General features: G+C 45.4%; 1 protein-coding gene across 5 annotated transcripts in view; it reads right to left on the bottom strand.

Moving 5' to 3' along the window:
* Positions 1-4,171: 4,171 nt before the first annotated feature.
* Mturn (maturin, neural progenitor differentiation regulator homolog) overlaps positions 4,172-26,760 on the bottom strand; it is a 26,620-nt gene continuing 4,031 nt past the window's right edge. The window contains exons 2-5 of one of the 5 annotated variants that reach the window (XM_029567539.1): positions 20,538-20,660; positions 11,572-11,667; positions 5,141-5,219; positions 4,172-4,970 (exon numbers count right to left, since the gene is read on the bottom strand). In XM_029567539.1, the coding sequence (XP_029423399.1) occupies positions 4,954-4,970; positions 5,141-5,219; positions 11,572-11,667; positions 20,538-20,660 (315 nt within the window). In that variant the 3' untranslated portion in view covers positions 4,172-4,953. Of the gene's footprint in view, positions 4,971-5,140; positions 5,220-6,856; positions 11,668-20,537; positions 20,661-26,760 lie in introns of those variants that run through there. The other 4 variants (XM_008841537.3, XM_008841536.2, XM_029567540.1 and 1 more) reach the window with 4 other exon arrangements.

Raw genomic sequence — 26,760 nt, 5'->3', positions numbered from 1 at the left:
CCGACGCACACAACAACAGCTGGCGCCCGCACACCCAGCCAACAGCTGGCGCAGCAGCGCGACCCCCTCACACAACAACATGGGCCACCACTGGGAGGTGGGACTATGCACTTCACTGGCTGAGCCACTCCTCCTGGGGTGGGCACTTTTCAGCTTGTCAGTTTACCACTGTCCACAGCTACCGTTCAGAACTGTCTCTTACCCTGGGGCTGGGGTAGGAAAAATTAGGGATCCTAATTCATGGTTATTTTCATGCTCCATTTTAAACAATGGGCTCTCTCTCAAATCAAATGACTGTTCTATGACTTCCAAATCACATAAAGTGAAAAAATGGGAATATCACTGCTGACCTTTTGTCTTACCAAAACCTGTAGCTGGCTTTGAGGCTTGTGAGGGCTGTGGGCTTGTCCCAGAACAGACTAGCAGTCCCTTTTCACCAGGGCTGCTTGGGTTACCTCGGGTGAGCATCCTGACCCCCATACCCTTTTCTCAGTACTTTTCATCTGTTAAGAATCATTTTTCAGGGGCTGGAGAGATGGGTCAGCGGTTAAGAACACTGGTTGTTCTTGCAGAAGACCTGGGTTGAAATCCCAGCACCCACATGGCAGCTAACAACTGTAACTCCAGTCCCAGGGGATCCGACAGCCTCTTCTGACCTCTGCTGCCATTGCACAACATGAGTGCACTTACCTACATGGAGGCAATACACACATATACATAAAATAAAAATAATAAAATTAAGAAAAAGAAGGAAGGACTTTTCTTCGTCCAATTGGGACTGGGATTAGGAGTTTGTTCCAGGATCCCTGGCAAATAACAAAATCCCCAGATGCACAAATCCTTCATATAACATAGTATTGTATTTGCCTACAATTTGCAAACCTCTCCTCCCATATATTTTAAATCATTTCCACTTACCTTATACAATTCAAATATTATATAGTTGACATACTATATCTTTTGAGAATAAGAAACAGTACGCGTATACTCAGTATAGATGCCAGTTTTTTCCCCCTGAATATTTTGTTGAGTCAACAGACACAGAATCCACAGGCACAGGGCCTACTGTCCGAAGTCTCCATGTTGGGCAATGTGGGTGAGGGGGAAATGGAGGGAGGGTGGGTCTGGTGGGAAAGACAAGCCCTAGAACAACTTTCTCCTGGGTGTACCTAATGGGGTTAACCAGTCTTGCTGCAGAGCCAGATTTGAGGGGCATGCTTTGAGTTTCATGTCATTTCCAGTTATTACACTTTGATCCCAAACAGTACTGAAGTTACACGTTTTAAAAATTAGATGTTCAGCCGGGTGTGGTGGCGCCCACCTTTAATCCCAGCACTTGGGAGGCAGAGGTAGGCAGATCTCTTGAGTTCAAGGCCAGCCTGGTCTACATAGTAGGTTACAGGACAGCTGGGGCTATAGGGAGACCCTGTCTCAAAAAGACCAAAAAAAAAAAAATTAGATGTTCAGGGGCTGGAGAGATGACTCAGTGGTTAAGAGACTCTTGCGGAGGACCCAGGTTCGATTCCTGGTGGCTAACAACCCTCTGTAACTCCAGTTCCAGGGGATCAGATGCCCTCTTCTGTCCTCCAAGAGCACTGCATGACATGGGAACTCATACACAGACAACACACTCATACACATTAAAAAAAAATTTAGATGTCTTATGCTGAAGTTGATCCTTGATGTATTTTCTTTTTTAAAAATTGGTACTAGAGATTGAACTCAGGACCTTATGTTTTAGGCACAAACTCTACCACTGAGCTACATACACTCCAGCCCTTTAAAGATATTTTTTATTCTAATTTTGAGTTATGATGTCTAAGTTTTCCAGGTTGGCTTTCAACCCACTACGTAGCCCAGCTTGGCCTTGAACTTGTGATTGTCCTGCCTCAGCATCCTGAGTAGCTGAGATTACATTATAGGTACCACTATGCCTAGTGTGTGTTTCTGTTCTGTGCTGTAACTCCAGGCTCAAGGGTCCCCTTAACATTCCAGAGTAGAAGAAACTGAAGATCTAAAAGACTAAAGTATGTGGGACTTAAAGAGTCAGACCCAGAAAGGCAATCTTTTCATGACCTCATGGTACTGTCCCCTGTCAAAACCTGGGCAGCCTTATGGTGCTTGGAGTATTCCTGTCTCCATAGGCCTCTTGTAGCCCCAACTTTCTAGTTCCCTGGTCTCTGCATCAGGACTTAGCACATTCGCCATAGCCATTTTCCAGGAAGCCCAGCTGGACCCCAAGGGTCCCTTTAATTAGGGATCCTAAGAGCAAGAAAAGCAGATCTGAGACCCAACAGTCTGTGTGGGCTGTGAATCTGCTGCCTTTTCCTTCTGTTAATGGAGGGCAAAGTGTTGGAAATGATCCACCCAAACAGCCAAAAGCAAAGTGAATATGGCTTTGAAACACAATGCCCTTCCCACTTCCTCTGCACAATGCTTAGAAAGATGAACACCGTCACTCCCCAGCAATGGCTGTTCCTCTGCAGTGTGGAGAGGGAAAACTGGTGCTCAAAGGCACGCCGGAACCCTGTTTGGATGATGCTGCAGCCATTGCAACTTAAGTCCCTGGTGCACCATTGAACCTGACCAGGGCAGCAGCCAGAAGAGTTTTCTTCCTGCTCCTGTGCTTTGTCTGACTGCAGGGTGAATTTCTGCTGTTTGTGGTTTCTGGGAACTCTGGGTAAAAGCCCTTCATTACAAGGAGGGAGGCAGAGAACCACCTTTGATGTCCTTGTAGAGGGTGAAACAAAGGACAGACCTTGAAGGGAACACAAAGGAAGCAAGCAGGCCAGGCCCAAGCATCTTATCTTACAAACCCAGTTATTCCAACAACTTTCCTGTCTCCACCAGGGCCTGGATACAGGACACAGTGTATTCATTTTCTTGTGTCTCCAGTAGCAGGCTTATCTGGTCAAGGTCAAGGCAGAGAGTTGAAACATTCTCTGTGTGCTAAGGCAACAGTTAGTTTTCACTGAAGTGAAAAGAAAATTAAGACAGGGCTTCTGTGGAGCCTTGTGAAAAGCCCAAAGGTTGTTAGAATTAAGACAGATCCCCTCCACACTGCGCAGAGCAGAGTAGGAGTGATGGTTTGAATGAAAATGTTCCCCATAGGCTCCAAGTATTTGGACAGTTTGTCCCCACATGTTGGCACTGTTTTGGGGAGATTTTAGAAGGCATGGCTATCCTGGAGGAAGCATGTCACTGGGGGTGGGCTTAGAGAATTTTTAAGCCTTGCTGGATCTCCAGTTGCTCTCTTGCTTCCTGTGCCTGCATGATGATGTGAGAGCTTAGTGTCTGCTGCTCCTGCTCCAGCCACCTCCAGCCACCATGCCTCCCTGTCATGACGGACTGTAATTCCCCTGGAACTGTAAGCTCAAATAAACTATTCCTTCTATAAATTGCTTTGGTCAGTGTTTCTATCACAGCAACAGAAAAGTGACTAATATAGTAGGTAAGAGAACTTGGATGTCTTAGCTTCTCTTTGCCTCAGTATCCTCATGGGAAAAGTAGAATAGCAGTTACACACACACACACACACACACACACACACACACACACACACATACACACACACACACACACACCTTACAGAATTAGAGAATTAAAGGAGTTAAAAGGGGCTTAAGCAGGGATGTGATGGTGTACACCTGCAATTCCAGCAATTGGCAGGCTGACACTGGAGGATTAAATATTCAAGGTCATCCTTGGTTATATAGCTAGTTGGAGGCCAACCTGGGCTACCTAACACTCTATCTCAAAAGAAATTGTTTTAAGTTTGGTATTTAATACAGTCACACCAGTTAAATCTATTTACTCAAGAACTGTGTTCTAGCTTGTTTCTCCATTGCTGTGACAAAACACTCTGACCACTACCAACTTGGGGAGGAATGGGTTTATTTGTCTTATATCTCCCAGGTCACAGTTCATCAGGGAGCCCAAGGTAGGAACTGGGGGCAGGAACCTGGAGGCAGGAGCTGGAGCACAGGCCATGGAGGAATGCTGCTTACTGACTTGCTCCCTGGCCCCTGCTCAGCCTGCTTATGCAACACAGGCCACCTGCCCAGGGGCAGCACCACCCACAGTGGGCTGGGCCCTCCCATATCACTGAACAATCAAGAAGATGCCCCATGGACATGGTCACAGGCCAGTCCAGTGGAAACAATTCCAGGATAGAAGCCCCCTCAACCCAGGTGTGTCAGGTTGATACTAAAGCTATCCAGCATAAACTGTTTAATTCAAAAGAAAAATAAAAAGTCAGCAGGTTGTTACATAATCGTACTTAACACAAAGTCTATACTCACCAGTGTAAAAAGGCCATCACTTTGAAATATACTGGTACTAGTGAAACTGCTGCAAAACCACCAAGTGTTAAAACGGTTTTCTGGAGAGCCTGAGCCACTTTTGTGCTTCTGGCATTTTTTGACCCTCTCTGCGTATTTGTTCTGGGCTCATCCCAACCCCAGCGAAGGGCTATCTTCAGTGACATTTGACTATTGTGTGGACTAAGCTTCTTCAGGAGACAGGTACAGGAAACACTGACCAGAACTAAGCTACTGAAAGGAGGGAGAACCCCCCCCCCCTTTTTTTGTTTGTCTTTCCTTTCAGTTGCCTCTGGGGAACTCCAGGCTTGCTTCTTTGGGGATTGGGGGCAGGTGGCCCATGAAGCCCGTGGCATCCCTTTGTGAAGCACTCCATCTTGTGTCCAGTGAAGTCCAATGTCCAGCAGTTTCTAGCCTCTCCCCCAATCTCAGTTCTGGCCAGATCTCAAGATGTGCAGATCCTTCCCCATCTGTGACTGGTAGAGGCCGAGGGAAACTCATGGGAGCAGCAGTTTTGCAATGCGAGTGCTAACAAACAGCGGGCGGTTGGGCGGGGGTGGAGCCTAGACCCGAGCTCCTGCCCAGTGCAAGATGCAGCGTGTCTGTGCCACACTCCAGCCTTCGGATCCATCAATCAGCAGACAGTGTGCGCTGTCGGAGAAAGACCGAAGAGGCAGAAAACAACTTGCGTCAAGGTTGGCAGGCTGTTCTGAAGAAAAGCGTTTCAGCCTCCCATACCATGGGACGCCCCCGCCCCCGCCCCCCGTTTGCCCACTGCTCCAAAGCTGCACCAGGAAGCCCGTTCTTCATGCGGTGCTGACCTCTAGAGGCTTCTGAATAAAAGGCATCCCGCAGGACCTGCTTCACTTCACTGGCTTCACTGTCACTGGGGCTGTTTCCCTAAAAAAGGAACAAAATGTCGGTGCCACTTTCCAGTTTCTGGAATAGCAAACGTCTGCCTTGTTCTTCGGCTGCCTAATTACAGCTTTTATTTAGAAGTACTATTGTTTTCTATTCTAAAAAGAGAGAAAGATGGGTCAGAGAGTCACAAGGGTTTTGTGCCTACTATGGTACTAAGAATAAGTGCCAGCTGGTTCAGGATGCATTTCTCTGGCTTCCAAACTACCAGATAGTTAAACCTGAGGAATGGAGGAGTATTCGGTCACTCAGGTTTTCAGGAAGCTGGGCCAGACACCTCTACACACACCCAGCCATTGGAGAGGCCCAGCCTTGACCTCTGTCAACACTAGGGTGGGGTGGGGGTTGTTTCTTTTCCTGTGTTGTAAATCCACCCATGTGTTCAGTGAGCACTGGGGACAATGTGGTACCCACCCCACCTGCCCGACTTCACTATGGAAATGAGACTGTTTATTACATCCCTCAGCAAAGCATCCTGCCCTTCCTGCTTTGTTGTAGCTTGAATCTTATAGTCTACTACAAAGTGACTTGTGGCAAGGCAGGAGGGAACCTTCCAGAGCTGGGACATTTTAGCAAATACACACCCACACCATCAGTTGGGGGTCTTCACTTCTAGGGAAACAGGGAGGAAAGCGTGCTAGTGCAGGTCACCATCAAGACTTTGTGAGACCCCGTTCCCCTTGGGCCTGCATAGCACTCCCTCCCCCACCTGCTCTGCAGCAGGGTCAGGTACACTATCAATGCTCCTCCCTGAAGGGAACTCAGAAATGAGGTCACCATGCTTATGCAGACACATGAGAAAACAAAGGTATGGGAACATGACTAGTGTCCTACAGACTACCAGGGGCCTGTCTGGGCCAGATCCTTTCCTACTGCCAGAAGGATTAACTGCAGGTGGCTATGTGAGTATTGGTCTCTGTCCCTGCACTTAAAGGGGCCAAGCCGTATTTCATAAAATGTATCTGTGTGAGCAAGTCAGAGAAACAAAGGAATTTTCCCCTAAGTCAAAATGTGCCCACACCACCCTGCCCAAGCCAACCTCAGACCAGTGAGGTTTGGAATGCCAAACCCAGGCCATCACTTGCATTGGAATCTCTGACCAAAACCAAAGGATACCCCACCCCCAAAGAAATTACATAAAACATACAAAGCCTCTAAACTGGGCCTGTTAAAGCCATTCTCAAATTTAATTTTAGAGAACCATTCATTCAGAGAAAGAATCTTGCTCTCCATCAAATAGTGAAACTTAGCTACCAACTGCACTGACTACTGGGAGCAAAAGTCATTGTGGAAATGGTGTGATGGCCTTACTGAATGGCCACAGGATAAATTACTAATTGTGCACAAAGGATTCCTAACTAGGTTAGGAAAAATAAGTTCTCACATATAAAAGCAGTACTAGTTCAAAGAAGAATGGAAAATTGCTGAACACCAGCTAGACCATCAGCAATATGTACGTTCCCAAACATATGTCAGCATTTGAATGTGTTTGATGTAAATGCTTCCTGTCTCCCTCTGCCGTCTCTGTGTCCATGGTCCTTGCTCCTCATTTGTAAATCAACAAGGTGTTCTGTAACTAAAATCTGTGGAAAGGGTAAAAAAAGAGGCCAACACCAGCAGGGCTTGGAAGGCTCTTTAATAGCAAGCTCACGGTAATTACATCCTCAGATGTGGTCCTCGCTCTCAGAGGAGGGAGGAGGGAGCAGATGGGACAGGGTGCAAAGAGAATTTACACAGTTCTGTTTGAGGCATCTAACAAAGGACAACAGTTTTTGGCAACTCATTTCACAGTTTGTCATTTACAAGCAATTTCTTTGAAGGGAACCACGAAGGAAAGAAAGCACACACAGCCTGCAGGAAACACTTCTTGTCTAAAAAACCAGAAACAGACGAGTCCCTTAAATTTGCCTCTTCCTTGCTCTGCTTCTCTGTATTTGGCTAAATCTTGCTCATACAGAAGTCAGCAATGGCTGGGTTCAGTCTTGCCCAGTGAAGGTTTTACTCCTCTAAGAAACTGGCATCTGTGCAAAGCACTGCTTTGCAACTTCATGCCACGTCAGAAGGTACCTGCTAAAAGAGAATCTTGAGAGACAAAAACAAAAGGAAAGCTGAAGGAAATGTAGTCTAAGAAGACCAGAGCCAGCTTTCTGCCTAATATCGAACAACTCGAACAGGGTTCTAAGCAAACTGAATGTTAATGCCTATGCAGCTTGGCATACCCTTTAAGCGGCTTGGAACCACTCAGTCTTGCAGTGTGGTGAATGGGGTTTCTAACATGAAACATTCATGGCCATTACCTTGGACCACAAGCAAGTTTTACACTTCTGTATGAAACCTAAAAGAATTTGGCTTCTTATGTCATACCTGTTACCATTAAACCAAGGTAACCGACTGAGTTTATGAAAGAGGGTTTTTTTAATACAAAAACCTCTTAGGCTTCTCTGAAGATGTGCAACTGGCAACAGCATCTCCCTCAAGGCCTGTTCTAGTGGAGTCCCCACTCCAGTATCACTGTGTTCTTCCTGCCGCCCAATGGAGTGGGTAGGTGTAGTTTATGGTTCCAGCTGGGACTGCAGTCCCTCGGGTCTGTCAGCACTCCTGAGGACAGGCTTCTCTGACTGGCAGCTGGGTTTATGAAGGAAAAGAATTCCACCAGGAATTCCACCACCTGCTGTGTCCTGGGAGGTGCGTGTAGTGAAAGTTACAAAACAGTTACCAATATTCTCTCAACACTAGTCTCTGAGGAAAGCAGGCCTCTAGAGAGACAGGGAAACAAGTTTTCCTGTACCTCAGGTGGTAAGTGTCCTCCTGAGTTCTTCAGTTTACAGTTCAGACCTGACTCTGCGACCTAACTCTCCCACTGTTTTTATTCATCTCCTCCCAACCCACGTAAGACCCAACCCTTCCTACATTCCTCTCACTACAGGAAACCAGATTTGTTTAAACTGTCTCCTAACTGGTGAGTTTTAACATGCAAAACAGGTTCCTAACTATAAATGAAATACCACTCAGGGATCATAGATCCCTGGACACACTCTGTGCTCCTGTGAAACTGAAACAATATTCAGACATGCATTGTGCTAGAGAACAGTTCTGTCTATGCTGAACAATGGTGGTCACTCTCAGAGAGTTTTCACTTAAGCACATTGCAAAGCTAGCTCTGGCACCAGGGCCTAAGGAAAATCTCCCACCTAGCAGAGGTTTTGTGCTCTGGCCAAGGGAAAACAAAATGTACCATGTGCTGCTGTGGGCCTGGAGTCACAAAATCCCAACTGGTGCTGGCAATGCACGGGGCGTCATTTCCCTCCCTGAGGTCTGTTCAACGCCATCACTGCGCAGACATAAAAGATGTCTCAGTGGGTCACTCAGGGCGAGGATTGAGGTTTTGTAATGTTGTCACAGGCATCATTCTGATTTCACAGCTGGTCACAGTGATCAATAAGCAATCAACCCTTCCCTCATATATTCGTTCTCGCTCTCTGTTTCTGTTCTCACTGCCCCAACCCAGGCACTGTCTCTTTCTCTTTCCTGAATGACATGGCAAGCAAAGCGCTCACCAAGAACTCTTTTCCAGCTATTCCTCGTGCCAATCTTCCCTCAGGCTAACTGCTGACCACCTCCAAAGCCTCCGGTGTTCAGGCGCAGACAACAGCTCTGCCCCACACACGCACAGCAAGGTACAGCTGAGACAAACCATATTTTGGGGCCACCACTTACCCACTTTTCAAAGCAACAGAATTTCATCAGTCACCTGGGTTTGAACCTACCCCAGGCCCCAGGGATTTGGACATCCATCAGCCAACATATTCTAAAGTAGCTCATGGCCAGTATCTTAAGAATATCACCTTTGGCAATATTCCAAATTATTTCCTTCTTGTGTCCCTAAGCGTCCTTGATTGTTGCTCTTATGTACACATACTTCCTCCTAAAGCAAAATACAACTGTGTTTAAAGCCAGAAGATCAAATACCATTGTTTCACAGACCAGTTAAATGACTTGCTGATGTCACAAAGTCTATGGCAGGGTCAAATATAGAACCAAGTGTCTTTCCTAACTCCCAGAGACCCTTCTCCCACACCAGGCTCCTGACAACACATCTGTAGGGAAAGGACACATTGTCCCACCATGGTACTGTTTTCATAACTGACCACAGGCTGTTCAGCCTTGACCCCAGATGGGATAAGAACACCCACAGTGAGAGTGTGTGCATGTGTACACACAGGAGCGCTCTGGGAGGGTTATGTACAAGAGGAGGATGTGCTGATGCCTCTGAGTTTTGCCATGGAAATTAGCCACATCTGGGGTATTTCTCTCTCCTCTGGCCCTGGGCAGAACAAAGACTAGGATTCTCACCAGCCCACTGAATGGCTAGGTATCTCAGCTCAGATTTACAGAGAACATCAACATGATACAAACTGTATTTAGTCAAAGTCTAAATACTTTTTTTGATTTAAAAAAATCCATTTCATATTAATGTTCAAACACTTGTAAATTTAATTTGACACCTGTAATGTAAAATTCCAGGTTACCTTGGAATGGAACAAACAGCTTTGGCTTCTTTATTTGCCTCACAGATCCTTCAGGTGGCCCACTGTGCTAAAAAGGAGGCTACCAACCTTGGGCCACATCTACAAGATATGGAGCTCCGTGCCCTATAGGATGTGGCACTCAGTGTTCTCGGCAGTGAGTGGATACAATGGGGCACTGCAGGATGACAAAGACAGAACTTTACACCCTGAGAGAAGATCTAAGTCTGGCTTTGCTACTTCAAGGAAATTCATCTGGCTTGAAATTAATCTTTAATGTGTTTTCCCAAGGGGGGAAAATCGTGGGCTCCAAAGCACAGATGGAAATCACTGTGCACCTTCAGCCAGTGACTGAACTCTGAGCTGTACCATTCACCCAGGAGCAGCTGGACTCCTGACGGTACTAAATAGAAAACGCCTAGGCGTTTGGGTTTCCCCTGTGCCTGCAAGACACACTAACTTCTGCCACTGCAGTGTTCTGTTTTTTTCTGTTTTTATTTAAAAGGTTGATAACCTACCGGGCACAGGTGTATATGCTAGAAACATTCCCAACCTGGATGCATGGAGGAATCAAGTACTGTAAGGGGGCATCCCAAGTTACTAGAACCTGATATGTTGGCACTAGAGAGGATGTCCTGGTAAGAATTTACTGGCTGAATTACAATAGCAGTTGCTTCTGGAGGCTGTCTGGGTACCCTATCGTTAAAACATCCTTTTAACCAAGCTATCCCATAATGAAAACTCCCATTTTTGTATGTATTACCTTAAAAATTCACTGCCATTAGGTCCTCTGAAGTATTTGTTTATAATTTTAAGTAAATTACACAATAGGAGCCTTTTCTTGACGTTCTCTAAATATTAAGAAAGTAAAGGATTTCATTACACTAAATTTTTTTATTCTGGTTTATTTTCCTATTAAATTTACCTATGGCTTCAAAGATTAAGGGGCACTTACTTAGATTCTGGTTATTTCATGAGTCAACAAGTTGTCATCTTATTATAAAGAGATAAGGTAAAGTTTCATTTCCTATGTGGGTTCATAGAGAGCTTAAAGAAATCAATCATTTGGATCTCTTACCCCATTTATACTTTCCACCATCAGAATTTAAAAGTGGCTTTGGAATCAGCATGTTTAAAAACAACTGAACAAGCACAGAGCAGTTACAGTAACCAGTAGCTGCTACGTGACAAGTTCCCATCCAGGATAGTGAAACTCGAGGTGCCTCGGCTGCCCTCGTGCTCCAAACTCAAAGTCAAGAGATGACCTGCCTTTGTCCTTGTCTTGCACTTGTGCAGTTAACAATCAGATATTAAAACTCATGCTCTAGAAGCAAAACCTTTCACTTAGGGACTCTTAAAAGGTACATTTAAAAAAGTGCAGACTGCATCTCTTCTCTGGCATGCTTTTCCTCAGCAGGATCACCTGTGAGGACTCAAAACACAGCCTTAATCCATTCAGAATTCTCGACATTTCAGTCAGCACATGTTAATTCTCCAACATAAACTCAAGAGGGAACAGGCAGCCACAAAATGGACTCTAACTTCAAAGTGGCAAAGGCTACTGAGACATCTCCATAGAAACCCTGCCAAAGCTGGGCTAAAATTCAGGTCACTTCTGAGCAAAGCTCATCACAGATATTGTGTGGTCATTAAAAAGATATTTCATTTTCATTTGGATGCCAGGAGCCAGATGTCCTGTTTGAAGAGCTAATGCAAACGCTACCCCAGGAGCACATGACCCCACCTAGGGGAGCACAGGGCTTACTCTCCTTCTGAAAGGTGACCTTAGGGGTTTACTGTTGACTGACTCCCATTTGGGGGTGGTCTGCCTCTGGCTCCTCTTCCTCCACATCTGCACTGTACTCTTCAAATGCATCGTCATCTGCATCTGGAAGCCCCAGCAACTATGGAGAAAGGAAGGACAAGAAAAGCAACAGCTGTGAGTATCACCTGACTTGCAGGCAGAAAACCAAGGCATCGCATCCAGATTCCTCTGCACTGAGCAGGGCTTAACACAAGTTTCCCTGGGATTCAACTTACCCACCATTTGGTGGCAAGGCATGGTGGCTGGAAGAGGAGTGGAAGCCAAGCTCTCACATCTTCAAGCAGGCACAGGAAGCAAGAATGCTACTCGAGATCTGGTAAGGCTTAAGAACTCTCTAAGCCCACCCTCAGTGATGTGTTTCCTCCAGCTTGGCCACACTTTCTAAGACCTCCTAAAACAGCACCATCAACTGGGGATGAAATGTCCAAATACTTGAAGCCTATGAGGGACATTCTTATTCAAACTATCACAGGGCCCAAAGGTCTGGGTTTCGTTAGGTACCTTGGAGAGTCTCTATTTTTAAGTGTCAAAGCATAGCCCCATATGCATTTGCACAAGGATGCTGGTATCTGTGCATGTGACATCTGGGGGTATTGGTGGGACCACATGATAGACAGTCCTGATGTCCTTTCAAGATGTCAACAATCAACCCACTGCTTTATTTCTTTCCCCCAAACATATGCCGCTATTATGAGCAGCACACTGATAAATACATTGAATCAACCAAAATGTTCAACAGCAAAGGGTTAAATGATGGCATGCCAGTAAGGTGGAATCCATACACACACTTAAAATGGCATTTCTGAGTTACTCATGGATATAAAAGGCACCATCAGTATAAAAAGAACATGATAAAAATTCCACTTTAATTATGGTGCAGATTTTCTTAAAATTCATATGGATGCAGAGGGAAAAAAAGACTGTAATGAAATATATTAAAATGTTAAGAATTAAAAATTATTTTCACTTTTTTTTGGTATATGTACATGTATGCCACAGCAGAGCACATGTGTGTGGAGGTCAGAGGGCAGCTTGAGGGAGTTGGGTCTCTCCTTCCAAGACCTGGGTCTCAGAAATTTAATTCAGGTTGTCAGGCTTGGCAGCAAGTGACTTAACCCACTGAACCACTTTGCCAGTCCTTTTTATTTTATTAAAAACATTTATTGTATGTGTATAGTTTTCATAAGATTGTAGGATTATGGACAACTTAAATTTTTAAAAAATTTTTTTATGTGTTATGAGTGTTGTGCTTGCATGTGTGTAAGTGTAGCTGTGTTGTGCAGTGCCCTCAGAAAAGGGTGTTGTCTCCGGAAATGGAACTACAGTTGTTAGCTGTCATGTGGGTGCTGGGATTTGAACCTAGGTCCTCTGCAAGAGCAGCAGGTGGTCTTAACCACTGAGCCATCTCACCAGCCCCATGGACAACTTTTTTAAACTTTTTATCTTTAATATGTTCCACAAATGTTCTAGAATTATGATCAGGGAAACATATGACAAATTCATGATAAATATTTTTTAAAGACATTGTTGGTCTTGGGTTCAGTCATCAGGGAGTTCTTGTTGCCTCACTAGCCTGACTCTAGACTCCCTTTGCCTCTTCCCTGCTGAATGGGCTTTGGGAGACCCTGGCTGTGAATGAGCCCTCTAGGAAGCAGGAAGAGAGGTGAACTTCCACCTGCTGCATTCTGTCCTCAGGTTTGCACTCAGCACTCAAACATTCCACACTCTCTAGACTGAATGATACCAGTAATGTCAACTCAGCATGTGCAAGGCACTATGTTAAGCAGCTTTATGTATGCTAATTCTTCTGGTTTTCATAATAATCACATGAGCCCAGAGTCACTTAGAAAGTGGCAGAGCCAGGAGTCAACCACTGGTGACTTGACTACAGACTTTGCTCACCAGGCAGGTTCCCATGGAGATGCCTACATGTCAGTGCTGTGCCTATTGGAGGTTTCAATGTTTTCTACTGTGCAACACGTTTTCAAAATGCATTCCCTAGCAGAAAATATATACTACTAATGTCTGTATTAGTACAACTCAGAATGGTAACAGGACATCATACGGATACACAACAGTCCAGCATTTCCAACAATGTCCCACATAACGGATGGGGCAAATCTAAATCAGAGGTGTTATGATAAAGGCTGGTAAAGATCTGGCTCCCTTGCTTTGACTGTGCCCATAATTTCTTATGTGAAAAAGGAAATAGGCAAAAAGCAAAACAAAAATAGCTGATACGCTGGTATATTTAAATGAATCCTGAAAGTTACAGTCATGCAGTCCAATTTCAGTGAAAATTTTCACCTGCCTGGGGATAAAACAAGTTTCTGCTCATTGTACACAGGAATGTAGGGATTTCTAGGGCCTTGCTGCTCATAAAGCATCCTTGAGTAACCCATAGTCATATAAGGACTGCTGAGCCACCTGGCTTCACATGGCTACCATGGAAATGGAAAGCTGCCAACCCTTGGGAATTAAAGTCCTCCAGGCCCTGGCTACCTGTGAGACTAACTCCTGTGGATAGTAGTGCAAACCATTAAGGGGTTATGGCACCTTAAAGGGGTATACACTAGGCACTATGGCTGGTGTCTTTATGCCAGAGACGAAGTGGGCATGGCCATGAAAGTATCCCAGAATAGCTAGGGCTTTGGTGCAGACAGCAGCCTTCTTGAAGTTTCATGGGCCCTTGCACAGGTCTTCCAAGGCTGAAATGGCTTTTCTCCACCTTCCCGCATTTCCAAGTCACCAAGAATGCTCCTACAGGCCTTGGGTAGGATCTGCCTCTACATTCCTAACCTGTTCCCAGGACGCAGAAGCCACACTCTGGACAGTAAGACTAGTCTACACATTCGGATTTGAAACTGTTTGACTTATAACTCATGATGAATGCTGGTCTGTCTGCCTTGGCATTAGGACAGAGGAAGGTGGCCAGATGGAGGTAGGGGCTAAGTGGGCAAGAATGGTGGAGGCTAGTTTAGGAGCACTGACCCTCCTACAAATGACAGGGTCTGAATTCTCATAACATGAGCAGAAAACCAAGGTTACACAAAAGTTAAATTCCTAATGCTTGATGCTGTTCATACAAATCCTGTTGGATCCTTTCACTCTGTCAAGGCTATCAGTCAATGACAGGAGAAGCAAGAACCACACTGTTCTGGGCCACAAGGGATTTTCCTGTGGGGAGTCATGCCTTGTTCTTGGGTTACTGGGGGCAACCTGAAAACACCGGTCTCAATTCACATCAGTGACTAGATTCAGTTGGACTTGTTTTCGTAGAAGCCCTTGTGCTTCTTGAGAAAAGGAACAGTACCACATAACACCATCAGAAAGAAGACTGGGCCACTCAGAGGAAGGAGTCACAGGAGCCATAGGAACAAATGCCAGCTGGGTTGTCACAGCAACATCAATCAAAGCAGTGTACAACATGGCCAGAGCAGCTGGCATAGGACTGGGCGTGGGACCCAGCCTCCATGAAGCAGAGAGGGGAGGGTGGTAATTCCCTAAGAAACAGCAGTCCCCAGCCATGCTCAGGCAACTTGGGGAGACCCTGGCAATGGGAGGCCAGCTCTTCTTTTCTGCACTGCTTCTTCACCAGCAGTCAAGCCTGTCAGTCCTCACCAAATAAAAGATGGAAACATGGAGGTAAAAATGACTGGCAGGGTCATCTAGTGAGAACTGATTCTGCTGGCCCATGATCTAGCTCAATCATGAGATGGCCAGGAACTGCCACCTGAGGGTCACTCAAGTAAGGAAAATGACTCAGTGACTGTCCAATACACATTTACCAGTGTTGCTCTCGAGGGTCTCGGAAGTCATTATTGAGAGCCAGTGCATTATTGACACCACTGGCAACAGTAACCTGAGTGAAAATGTCGTTTGCATTCATGTACCAATGAGATACAATATGCTAGGGGTGAAGGTGAAAATCAGACCTCTCTGAGTCAGCCTCTTTCATGAGGAAGAGGCCCCTACAATAGAGAGAAATGGGAGTGAGACAGCCGGCTGCATCCAGTGACCATGTCCCTATACCACCTATAAGCCAGAAATAAGACTAAGCTGGCAGGGTGCTGGATTTGGACATCCTTTGCATTCATGTTCTGATTCAGACATTCCCCGTGAATCCACAGGGCAGTGACAAGAGTTGGGCTCATTTTAAAGATCAGAACACAGAGCCTAAGAGGGCTGCAAGAAGCCACAGGATAGGGCGCAGGGCAAGGCAGCCCACTCTACCTAGGGCATTACTAAGGACGCTGAGCCAAGGCAGCCAAGATGGGCCCCTGCCTGGGCCAGTGGACTGTCTACAGGAAGTCACTGCCTGGCACACTGCTCTTCCATGAGCCTCTCCCTCTAACTCCTAGTATTTCTGATACATGTAAATAATGTAGTTTTTCAAAAAAGTTATTATTTTTATTTTGTGTATGAGTGCATTGCCTGCATGTATGTAAGTGCATCCATGTTGTGCAGTGCCTACAGAGGTCAGAAGAGGATGTTGGATCCCTTGGAACTGGAATTATGGATGGTTGTTAGCTGCCATGTGGATGCTGGGATCTGAACCTGGGTCCTCTGCAAGAGCAAGTGATCTTAACCGCTGAGCCATCTCTCTAGTCCCAACAATTTAGCTTTTGGAAGCATTTATTTTTCTGATTATGTAACCATCATTTTAAAAAAGCCTTAGAGAATATGGAAAAGAAGAAAACATAAATCAACCATAATCCTAAAGCTCTTTGGTAAACAGTGGACATCCTCCTTGGAGCCTGGCACCTAACATAGTTCATTAGGTATATGGATTAGGTCTCAATGAATGGTTATTGTTTTGCAAACACCAATGTAAATTAACTTTTGCCTGATCCCTCCAATACCTTCTTTAAAATATTTCATTTATTATTTTTACGTGTGTGAGTGTTTTGCCTGAAACTATGTAAGAGCACCAGGTGTGTGCGATGCCCGCAGGGGTCAGAAGTGGGCATCAGATCCTCTGGAACTGGAGTTACAGACAGCTGTGAGATGCCATGTGGATGTCTGGAATTGAATCCGGGCCCTCTGGAAGAATAGCAAGTGCTCTTAATTGCTAAGCCATCTCCCCAGTTCCTCCAATACCTTCTTAAAGTCCTTTATCTGGCCAAATGTTTCTGCTAAATGTGTTAAAATCACTTAGCAAATTGTTTTCTTTTTCTACCAAAAATCTAACAGTAATGTCCCCACACCAACAGTAACATCTGTTAGGTGCTTACCATGCACAAAGCAGGACGCTGAGTCCCCAGCCAAAACTGTGCTGTGGAATCTTCTCCGCAGTCCTAACTAACCTTTATTAGTTTCCTAAGCCCCTGGACAAAGAAACTGAAAAATATAAGCTTGCCTACAGCCACACAACCACTGAGTGGCAGAACTGGGATTTGAACTCAAGGAGCCTGCAGTCATAGCTTGGAGTCTATCACTGCAGCATTCTGATTCTACAGGCCTGGGTTAAGAGGTCACAAGTACAACCCTCTGCAGTGCATGCTCACAAACATCCTCTCGAAAATATTTTCCCAAAGAACCTAGAAAATGCAAGAGAGCAGAAGCTGAGCAGGGACCTGGAACATGGGGGCTTGTCTTTATCCGGGCCTTCTCTCTTTTCTGGCCATTGCTCCTACCAGTCAGCTCCCTGATGGGAAAAACTGGGCCAGCTAAGCTGTCCTTATACTCTAGAGCAGGGGCTTTGGCAACAGAACAGAACATTTTGTGGGTAATGTGATGAGGCAGAAGAAAAATGAGAGAAGTAAAATGGCTTAGAGCAAAACAAAATCTAACTTTTTTCTTTGGAAATCTAATCATAGATTTTAGTGTATGTGGAGCAGGGCTTGTGATATTGATTATGTTGGTGTGGGGAGGGCAGGGCAGACAAAGGAGGGTGCAGTCCACAAGGTCCATATGTCAACAGGCAGTGCCCCAAGTGGTATGACCTTGGCTTTGAGACCATGGCTGTCAGGTGCCCAGTTTTAGTGAGGTTGAGAGAGTCAGCTGGACTGAGGCCCCCAGGGGACAGGCTACAAGGAGACAGGTCCTTATCTCTCTGGACAGACTGTACAGAGCAGCAGCTGATGATGAGGTGCTCTTCGAAAATAACTCCAAGCCTAGATGCAGCTAGTTTGAAACACAGGTGAACATTCTTCATGTGGATGCCCCTATGCAGCTTTTGAGATCCAGAGAAATGCAGCACTGGTGTTTCTGGCTCAGAACCTTGTAACTGGCTAAGTGATTCTCTAATAGGTACTTTCAACTAGAACATCAACAACCAGACCCTGCCTGTGTCTTATTTCTAAGCCCCAAACTCCATCTACAAAACAAAGGGGTGGAGTCAGCATACTAGGCAGGGCACTGACCTCACAGTTCTGACAAACTGACAAAAATTCTAACAGCACCAAGTGCAAGCTTTTCCTCCTGCAACCCGTCCCCACCAAATCCTCACCAGCCCCAGCCTCAGTCAACAGCTGCAACTTCTTCACTGCACAGGAAGAAACTCAGGCTCATTTTCTCACATCCCACTTCTGACCCAGCACAAGGCCAGCTGGGTCTACTTCCCCAGCATCTCCAGAATCCAAGTCACTTCTGCCTGGAGGATGGCAGACATCTCTGCCCTGGTCCCACTCTTACCCCTGGCAGCCAATCTGAGCACTTTATCTGCAAAGGGAGCCCTTGAAATGTGAAGTCATCACAGTGCAGCTCTATCCTCATCAGTAGCTCTCCATGGCTTGAGTCAGAGCCAAGTCCTTCATCAGCTATGGCTCTGTGGCCTCCTGGCCTCTCTCACTATGCTCCATCCCTAATCCCCCTGTGGCTAGAGTGGCACCTTCTGTCCCAGGAACACAGGCATTCTGCTGCCCACCCTAGCTTTCCTCATGGTTCACTGTTGATTTGGTTTTACTCCAAAAAATCACCTTCTCAGTAAAGACTTCCTGGATCCCTTAATCAACCATTTCCGGATTCTTAATACTTCTTTTCCCGTCCCTGGTTCATTTCCTTCCTTATTGGCATTGTCATGGACACATTATGTGTTGTGCTTCTTTATCTTGTTTTCCCAACTAAAACTACCAGCTCTTTTTGATCTCTGGTGCTCATCACCTGATTCCTGTGCTGGGACCAGAGCAATAAATGGTCCTAACTGCACAGAAGGCTTTCAGCATGTGCTTACAACAGGACTGAAAGGAGACAGACTAGTACTTTTAAGTCCCACTTCTATTCTGAACAAGCCAAACTGGCTTAGAAATTAGCAAGCAAAGAGCCAGGCATGGTGGTGCACGCCTTCTGTCCCAGCACTCGGGAGCCAGAGAGGCAGGCAGATCTCTTTGAGGTCAAAGCCAGCCTGGTCCACATAGTGAGTTCCAGGCCAGCTGGAGCTACAGAGAGACCCTGTCTTAAAAAAAAAAAAGAAAAGAAAAGAAAAGAAAAGAAAATTAGCAAGCAAAAAATGAAAGGCCAGATCAATGGCTGAAACAGAGGAGAGTGTGACAGAAGGTACTGATATTCTATTTCTTCTAACAATGAACCAAATGACTGGGGCCAACTCTTCCACTGAGAACTAAACTATTTTAAAACATTTTATTCTAAGTATGTATGCTGGATAGCTTCAGTTGTCAACTTGACACACCTGAGGACTGGTCTGTGGGCATATCTGTGAGGTATTTTCTTGATTGTTGAGTGATGTGGGAGGACCCAACACTGTGGGTGGTACCACCTCTGGGCAGGTGGTCCTGGGCTATGTAAGAAAGCAGACAGCACAGGCCAGACCAGAAGAGCAAGCCAGTAAGCAACGTTCCTCCATGGTCTTTGCTTCAGCTCCTGCCTCTAGGTTCCTACATCTAAAGTTCTTCCTTTGGCTTCCCTTGATGATGGGCTACACTATGAAAGGCAAATAAACCCTTTCTTCCCCAAGTTACTTCTGGTCAGTGTTTTATTACAGAAAAATATGGAAAATGCCTTCTTAAATACAGTAAACATTCAGAATCTGGAGACATTAGCCTGACTTGACTTGAGGGCTTTTGCTGACTGGGGAAACAAGATACTTTATTGCATTTTCTGACTATTTTAAGCCCAGGTCCTCCAAGGGAACAAACTACAAGCAGTGTCCTCACTATAATCTGGGGACCCCTCAAAGGCTCACATTCTTAGAATAAAGATGAGTTAGAAGGAACACTATCTAAAGCCTAGCTTTTCATCACCTGAAGCAGCTGAGAACCACAAGCCAAGTATTGCAGGTGACCTCAGGCTGACAGGGCCCCCAAGTACTGCCAGAAGCCAACAAAAAGTCCTCTCTGGAGGAAGATACTGCCATCTTGGGCCTTAATTTATTCCAATCAAAAACAAAACAAAACAAGACCAAACCTGTGACTACCCTAACCTGCACATAGAGACTGACAATGCCGGCAACACACAAGCACAAGCTACCAGAAGTGAGAGCCAGCAGGCACGAAACATGACAAATAGACTTACTAACCTTGAGATAGAATGTCAGACAGGCTACTATGCAATCAAACTTCTTGTGTAGAGAACTAAAAGATTAAACTGAGAAAAGGACAGGACCAAGATCTAGTGTCATCCCTCCCCATACATACAAACATGGAAGCACAAACTTCATATAGCTTTCTGGCCATGTCCACTAGAATAAAAAGACCTACTTCCAGGCAGGTAGACTTTGAGTCTACTGGGTAAGAGCAGGATATTCCACTGGCTCATAAAGGCATTTGCTTCCACTCTGTCACAAATTCTCAACTCAAGTGATGCTAGAAATAACCATCATTCCTGCACCAAACAGCTGTGTCACATCCCGCCTGCAGCCTCCCCACACTGGCTGCTATCTTTATACCACAGGGCAGACAAGAGAAAAACAATTAGTCATCCTGGGTTTTATCCACTTTCCCTACTGTTGTTGCTATCCAAGAAGCAGCTGCAGAAGCCCCGGGCACCTACAGGTCGGAAGGACTTGAAGACCTTTTCCAAGACTTCATGGAGTGTCTTCTTGCCACAGGAGGAGATGTAATCCTGTGCCAGTTGCAAGAAGGGCAGGCAGTCCTCGCTCTCGCTCCACACGTGCTGCATGCCCCCATGAGGGCAAGGAGAAAACAAAGAAACAAAAATTACCTTTGGTGTGAACACTGCGTTTTAGAAAAAAATACCTCCATTGCAGATTAAAATCCATCCACTGATTCCTGCATGGAAAGGATCAGAAAACGTCAAATCCATAGACGCCTCCAAGTTTTACTTCCCAGTCTCACCTGCTCCATCTGCATCTGTCACAGGTAACAGAGGGTAGTGGGGCAGATAGATACCACCCCTGCTCACCTTTCCCAACAAGCTCATTACAGTGTTTTTAAGATGGGGGAGGAGAAATCAGTCTTTACCTTCAAACTCATTAACTTTGCCTTCAGCTATGACTGAAGAATTAACCATAGTTTGTAATCATGAACTTGGAACAAGATGTTCTTTATGCAGATCAAGCCTTGTGTGGGGGCATCCTATTCAAGCACCGCTAGTCAGCCTAGTACACGCATAGAGCGGATTGAGTTCAGGTTTGATTTTTGTTAAGGCAGAGGAAGGTTTTCTCTATGTGAGCATATCCATTTTATCACACCTTTCCAACTAAGGCAAGCTAGTCCCATAATGGTGAAGGATCAAGAATAAGTCAGAGAAACAGACTGGTAATGTCTAGGTGAAGCGGCCCCAGCTCTGCAGAACTGACCAGCCAGGAACACATTCTCCCAGGTTAATAAGGTATCTGTCGTGTACCAAGGGGCTGTCTGAAGGACATCAACTGATGAGACAGTGTTGAGGTCTGGGAGAAGGAAAGCTGTTTGGTGGACTGGAGCAGGCACAGAACTAGGCAGTATGAGATGAGACCTAGTTAGACAAGACATAGCACACACTAGCCTTCCTCTACTCATGCACAGCAACAGGGCATCACCCTAGAAAGTTCAGTGCTTGCCACTCCTTCTTTCTTACTGTGGGTTTCTAAGAAAGAGCTCTGTAGACTTATAACACAGCTGGGATCCAAGTGAGGATAACTAGGTGCTAATGCGCCATCTCCACACCCCAATTATCTCTGTCACAGTTTTGAAGGTGCCTTTCTGACCCTGCTGCTCTAATTCTAGCAGAATTCTCCAGAGCTTTCTCCTCAACCCAATCAAGCTCCTGGCTGGGCCTCTAGCTTTAGAGAGAAACTCAAATGCTCTTCTTTACTACAGACCCTAACACTCATGCAACCATCTGTTCCACAGTACAAAAGTCTTATTAGACTTTGTACTACTGTACAAAGTATTCTACATTCATTATCTGGCTTATTCCTAGTCAATGGAGATTCAACAAGAACAAAGTCCTTGTCTTCTCAGCATCCATTTCACTCAGATTTGTAAAGTTCCAGTTTATTTCAAATTTGAACCTGAGGCAGAGGTAGGGTGGCCATCTAGTGCCACACAAGTCTGCCCTCTGTAGACTTATTGTGAAGACACAGTAAAACGTTTATCAAGTACTTGGGCAGTGCAGGCTGGTAGCTGGTGCCTAGTTTGTATGCAGTGAGCATAGGTACCTCCTTTGCCTCCTGCATCCACAGGAGAGGGGGTGACAAGCTGGGCTTTCCATCTGTCACAAGGTGAGGGTCACAGAATGAATAAATCAGATACCCAGTGTGACTTCACTGTGAATACGCTCCATAGCAACTTGGATGGAAGTTAATTCTTAAGCAGGTGGCTCTATAAAGAAAACTTGTAGGCTTCTTAAAAAGTGTATTTGGGCTTTAAATTACATATAAACAGAAAAGAGCATCACTTAGACAATAGCAGAATGGTAATATGTCCCCCACTCTGAGTGAGCTCTAGTTAGTATTTCTAGGTGTCTAACGCAGGGAAGAGGCTGCTCATGCCACCATCTCCCAGACTCCACTTTTGGAGCCATTTATTTATGGACACATGTTGGAAAAAGAAAATTTGGACCCCATGAAAAGGCCTTCTGCCTAAATAGACATCAACTATTGTCTACCTACACTTCGGTCCCCAGTTTTGCTGGTTTTGTAGGTCTAAGAAAAATTTTAACTGTATCACTATTCACAAGGTAATTAAACAAGGGACATGGGGCTTGGGGCCACACAGACCTAAGTGGACATGGCCACTGAAAGATACCATTTACAAGCTGCTGCTCATCTTTTTCCTCCTGTATCTAAAAACAAGATTCCATTTTATTTAAACTACTTCCCTCCAAAACTAAAGCAGCTGGCAGTGTTAGAATATAAGGCAAGATAACTTGAAAAATGTCTGAAATGGGACAGGGGACAAAAAGAAAATAATGGAAGGAAAGAACATAAAACCAGGGATGAGAAGAGTACAAACAGCAAGATGTGGGGGCATAAAGCCTCCAGTTAGAATTTGGGGATGATCTCACACAAAGACCTCCCTCCAGTCCCGAGTCACAAGGCACGGCCACAAAAACTTTAGCTGGGGAACAACTTCAAGTACACAGAGTCAAACCCACTTTGGCCAGGAAAAAAAAATTATAGCAGGAATTGGAGAACCTCTGGCTGCTTCCACCCAAATAGCTCAGTTGGGAACGTATTAGACTCAGGAAGCACTGGGTGGTGCCACACCATGGGCCAGCACGACCCTGGGTGCACATGGTGTTGACCCCTGCCCCCTCAAGAGGGTACCGGGAGTACAGGTGGACTACAGACCTCTGGTGATGGCGAGAGATGCCAAGGAAAGCCTTGAGAAGTGGGGCAGAGCAGGGCCTCTACAACTTTAGCTGGGTGGCAACCTGAAGCTTGCTACAATGCAGATTGCTGGACCCACACCCAGGGTTTATGATTGGGGGTAGGCGCTGAGAGCTTGGTTTCCAATAGATTCCCAGGAGATGTTCACATTGTGGGTTTGAGAACCACAGGCTAAGGAGAGCTTTGGCTAATTGCCTATTAGGAGTGGGGAAAGAAGAGGTTGCATCACATGTCAAAAAATTTCAGGAAGAACTCAAGTAATTCCAGTACTGACTACAGCCAACTCCAACTATCATGTGACCATGAGCCACAGCTAAGTGGCCTGCTCTCTCCTATAGTAGATGTCTGGAATGAACTGATATGATTACAGGCCATCTGCGGCTCTTCTTTCTATTAAATTGGGCCAGAGTTCATTACAAAAGCTCAACCAGCTAAGATGATATAACCACACCACCTACAAGTGTGAAAGGGAGCACTCTTTTTCCGTTTTCTGTAGTAGAGATAAAAACATCTGGTTTACCAAAATGTAGTATTAGATCAACGAGGTAATTCAGTCTCAAAAAATTCTTTTTGTGCATAAGTTGTGAGCTCTTCCTGCTCTGTCCTGCTGGGCAGGCTGCTAGACTTCCCGTGTGAGCTAGTGAGAGGAGGAATTAGGAGCTCAGCCCTGACTCTAAGGCCTGTGCAGTGGGCCCCTCTCTCACTACAGTACAGTCATAGACTCTGACCCATGGATACCCAGGACAGGAATTCTTTGGAGAAAAAACATGCATCTGTACTAACATGCACAAGCTTCTCTGTTTGTCACTATTCCCTAAGCAGCACAGTAAATACCCAGTTGTGTGACAGTTCCATTGTACTAAGTATTCGAAGCCATCTAGAGATAAATTGACACATACAGGAAGATGTGCAGGCTGTACACAAACATGTCATTTCACAATGTGAGCTCTGAGCAGCCTCAGGTTTTGACTTCTGAGGCAGGTCCTGAAACCAATTCCCTGGACACCACAGGTCAGCTGAAGTATGGGGTTTCTAGTGTTCTCACTCCATTTACAATTGGTGCAGGGTAATCTAAAAATCATCTCATCCACAAAGCAGGACAGAATCTAAAAGCCACAAGCCACTTTGGGTACCCAACATATTTATACACAGGGTGGGTAGAGTGTGGTTGGTTATAATTAAGGCCAGCCTCCTCTTTGTATTTATTAGCCATTTTTTAGGGAAGAAACTGAGGCTCAAAAAGGTTAAGTAGCTTCCCTGTGGTCACATGGGGATCCAGGGACAGAGATGGAACCGGATAGAGGCATGCAGGCCTTCAACTGCTCTCTGTGTAAGTGCCTTGACTCAGCCATGTGTAAGCCACAGAAAACAATTACAATCACAGGGGGTCTGAAGACCACAGGAGACTGCCTACAGACTGCCTGTTACTTAGTGGGGACCCACTAACTGCTTTTTTCCAACTATTTGGACTCATGGCAACCTAACTTTACTCTCTTCACAGTTAGCATTCCATGAATACACAAAAGGCTGATCTTCTTCCTTGAAATGACCTGTCTAGATGGATATACGCACTGTGCATACTGCTCTTGTGCTCACAGTAATAATGGAACACAGGAATGATTAGTCTCCTCTTTGGATGAGGAAACTGAGGGTAGACTAAGTAAGGAAGTAGTTTGTCTTATCACATCATCATAGAAACACAATGCAATCTCATTTAAATAAATTGTATTTTCTTTCTCCAAAATCAAATGGTTGCTAACTGATCTTACTAAGAACTTTCCCGATGCCCTCTTCTGGCCTCTGCAGGCTTTGCATGACACAAGTGAACTTACATATATGCAGGCAAAACACTCATTTGTACACATAAAAAAATGTTTTTTAAAAGAGACACACATGCTTACACCACAAATGACGAAAATATACAAATGCACACATATCAAATATAATCACACAATTCCTCCATCTGTTTACATATTGAGGTGGGATGAAACTGTACAATAATTTGGATCCAAGCATGTTTCTGATGGGCTGTTAGAAAAGGTGAGACTATAGGGGAAACAGGGCCCTCTTTTCCTCAGTCATTCTAATCTGGATGATGATGAGGACAGGCTCTTCAATTACAGGGAGGAAAGTAGCCATGCTTCAACTCACAAAAGCACATCTGCATGTTCCCACACACATTCTCTTCTGTATATACATTCTCTCTCAACAATTTTTTTTTTTTTTGGTCTTTTTGAGACAGGGTCTCCCTGTAGCCCCAGCTGTCCTACGTAGACCAGGGTGGCCTTGAACTCACAGAGATCGGCTGCGCCTCTGCCTCTTGAGTGCTGGGATTAAAGGCGTGCGCCACCACGCCCAGCTAACAACAATTTTACCTGAAAGAGTATTTTGCCTGTATGTGTGTAAGTATATCATGTGTGTGCCTGGTGCCATGGAGGCTGAAGAGGATGTTGGATCCCCTGGAACTTGAGTTAGAGGCAGTTGTTGAACCACCAGGTGAGTACTAGGAACAAACGCTGGTCTTCTGCAGTTCTCAACAAGAGTAGCCAGTGCTCTTAACTGCTGATCCGTTTCCCCAGCCCCACATTTACTCTCTTAACACGTGTGAACACATGCTCCTCTGTCCACACTCTGCTCAGGCATGACAGCCCTCAGGACCTTCCCAGTGGGCAAAGGAGGGGACCAACCAGCCTGATATTGAGCTCTTGCCCCTTCCTGTCAACTGCAAAGCATGATCCCTCCATAGAAGATGCTGACAGCTTGGTCATCCTGGGCACAGACCAGATGTAGGGAGAGGGTCTAGCCAGGTGGAAAGTTTGGCAGCACGACCTGTGAGGTGAGAAGGGAGACCGTGCAAGGAATTTAGGAGCTGCCCAGTGCAGTGGCAGGCAAAAGCGTTCTTGTTTCTGGGCCTCTGGAATTCCAGTGGGCCAAATGGCAACGAGAGGCTTGGCCTGTGGGCTTGGTATCAGAATCCTTTTCTCCCTGAACTTCAGTTTCCTCAACAATAAAATGGGAATAACACCTAGCTTACAGAAATTTTGTCAGGCCCAATAAGAAGTCACCTTTTGGGGCTGGAGAGATGGTTCAGTGGCTAAGAGCTCCGGCTGCTCTGGCAGAGGACCCAGGTTTGATTCCCCGCACCCACATTGTGGTTAACAACTATCCATAACTCCAGTTCCAGGAGATTCCACCCTTCTTCTGACATCTGCAGGCATTGCATTACATGGATACACTGACATACATGCAGGTAATACACTCATACACATAAAATAATAAATAAAAATATAAAATTAAACCATTTAAAAAAGAGAGAGAGAGAGCCAGGCATGGTGGCACATGCCTTTAATCCCTGCACCCCAGAAGCAGAGGCAGGAGGATCTCTGTGAGTTTGAGGCCAGCCTGATCTACATAGTGAGTTCCAGGACAGCTGGGGCT

The sequence above is a fragment of the Nannospalax galili genome, unplaced genomic scaffold, assembly GCF_000622305.1.
Source record: "Nannospalax galili isolate Female #2095 unplaced genomic scaffold, S.galili_v1.0 scaffold158, whole genome shotgun sequence".
Lineage (NCBI taxonomy): Eukaryota > Metazoa > Chordata > Mammalia > Rodentia > Spalacidae > Nannospalax > Nannospalax galili.
The sequence above is the reverse complement of the archived record's forward strand: the minus strand, read 5'-3'. Positions and strand labels throughout refer to the sequence as shown.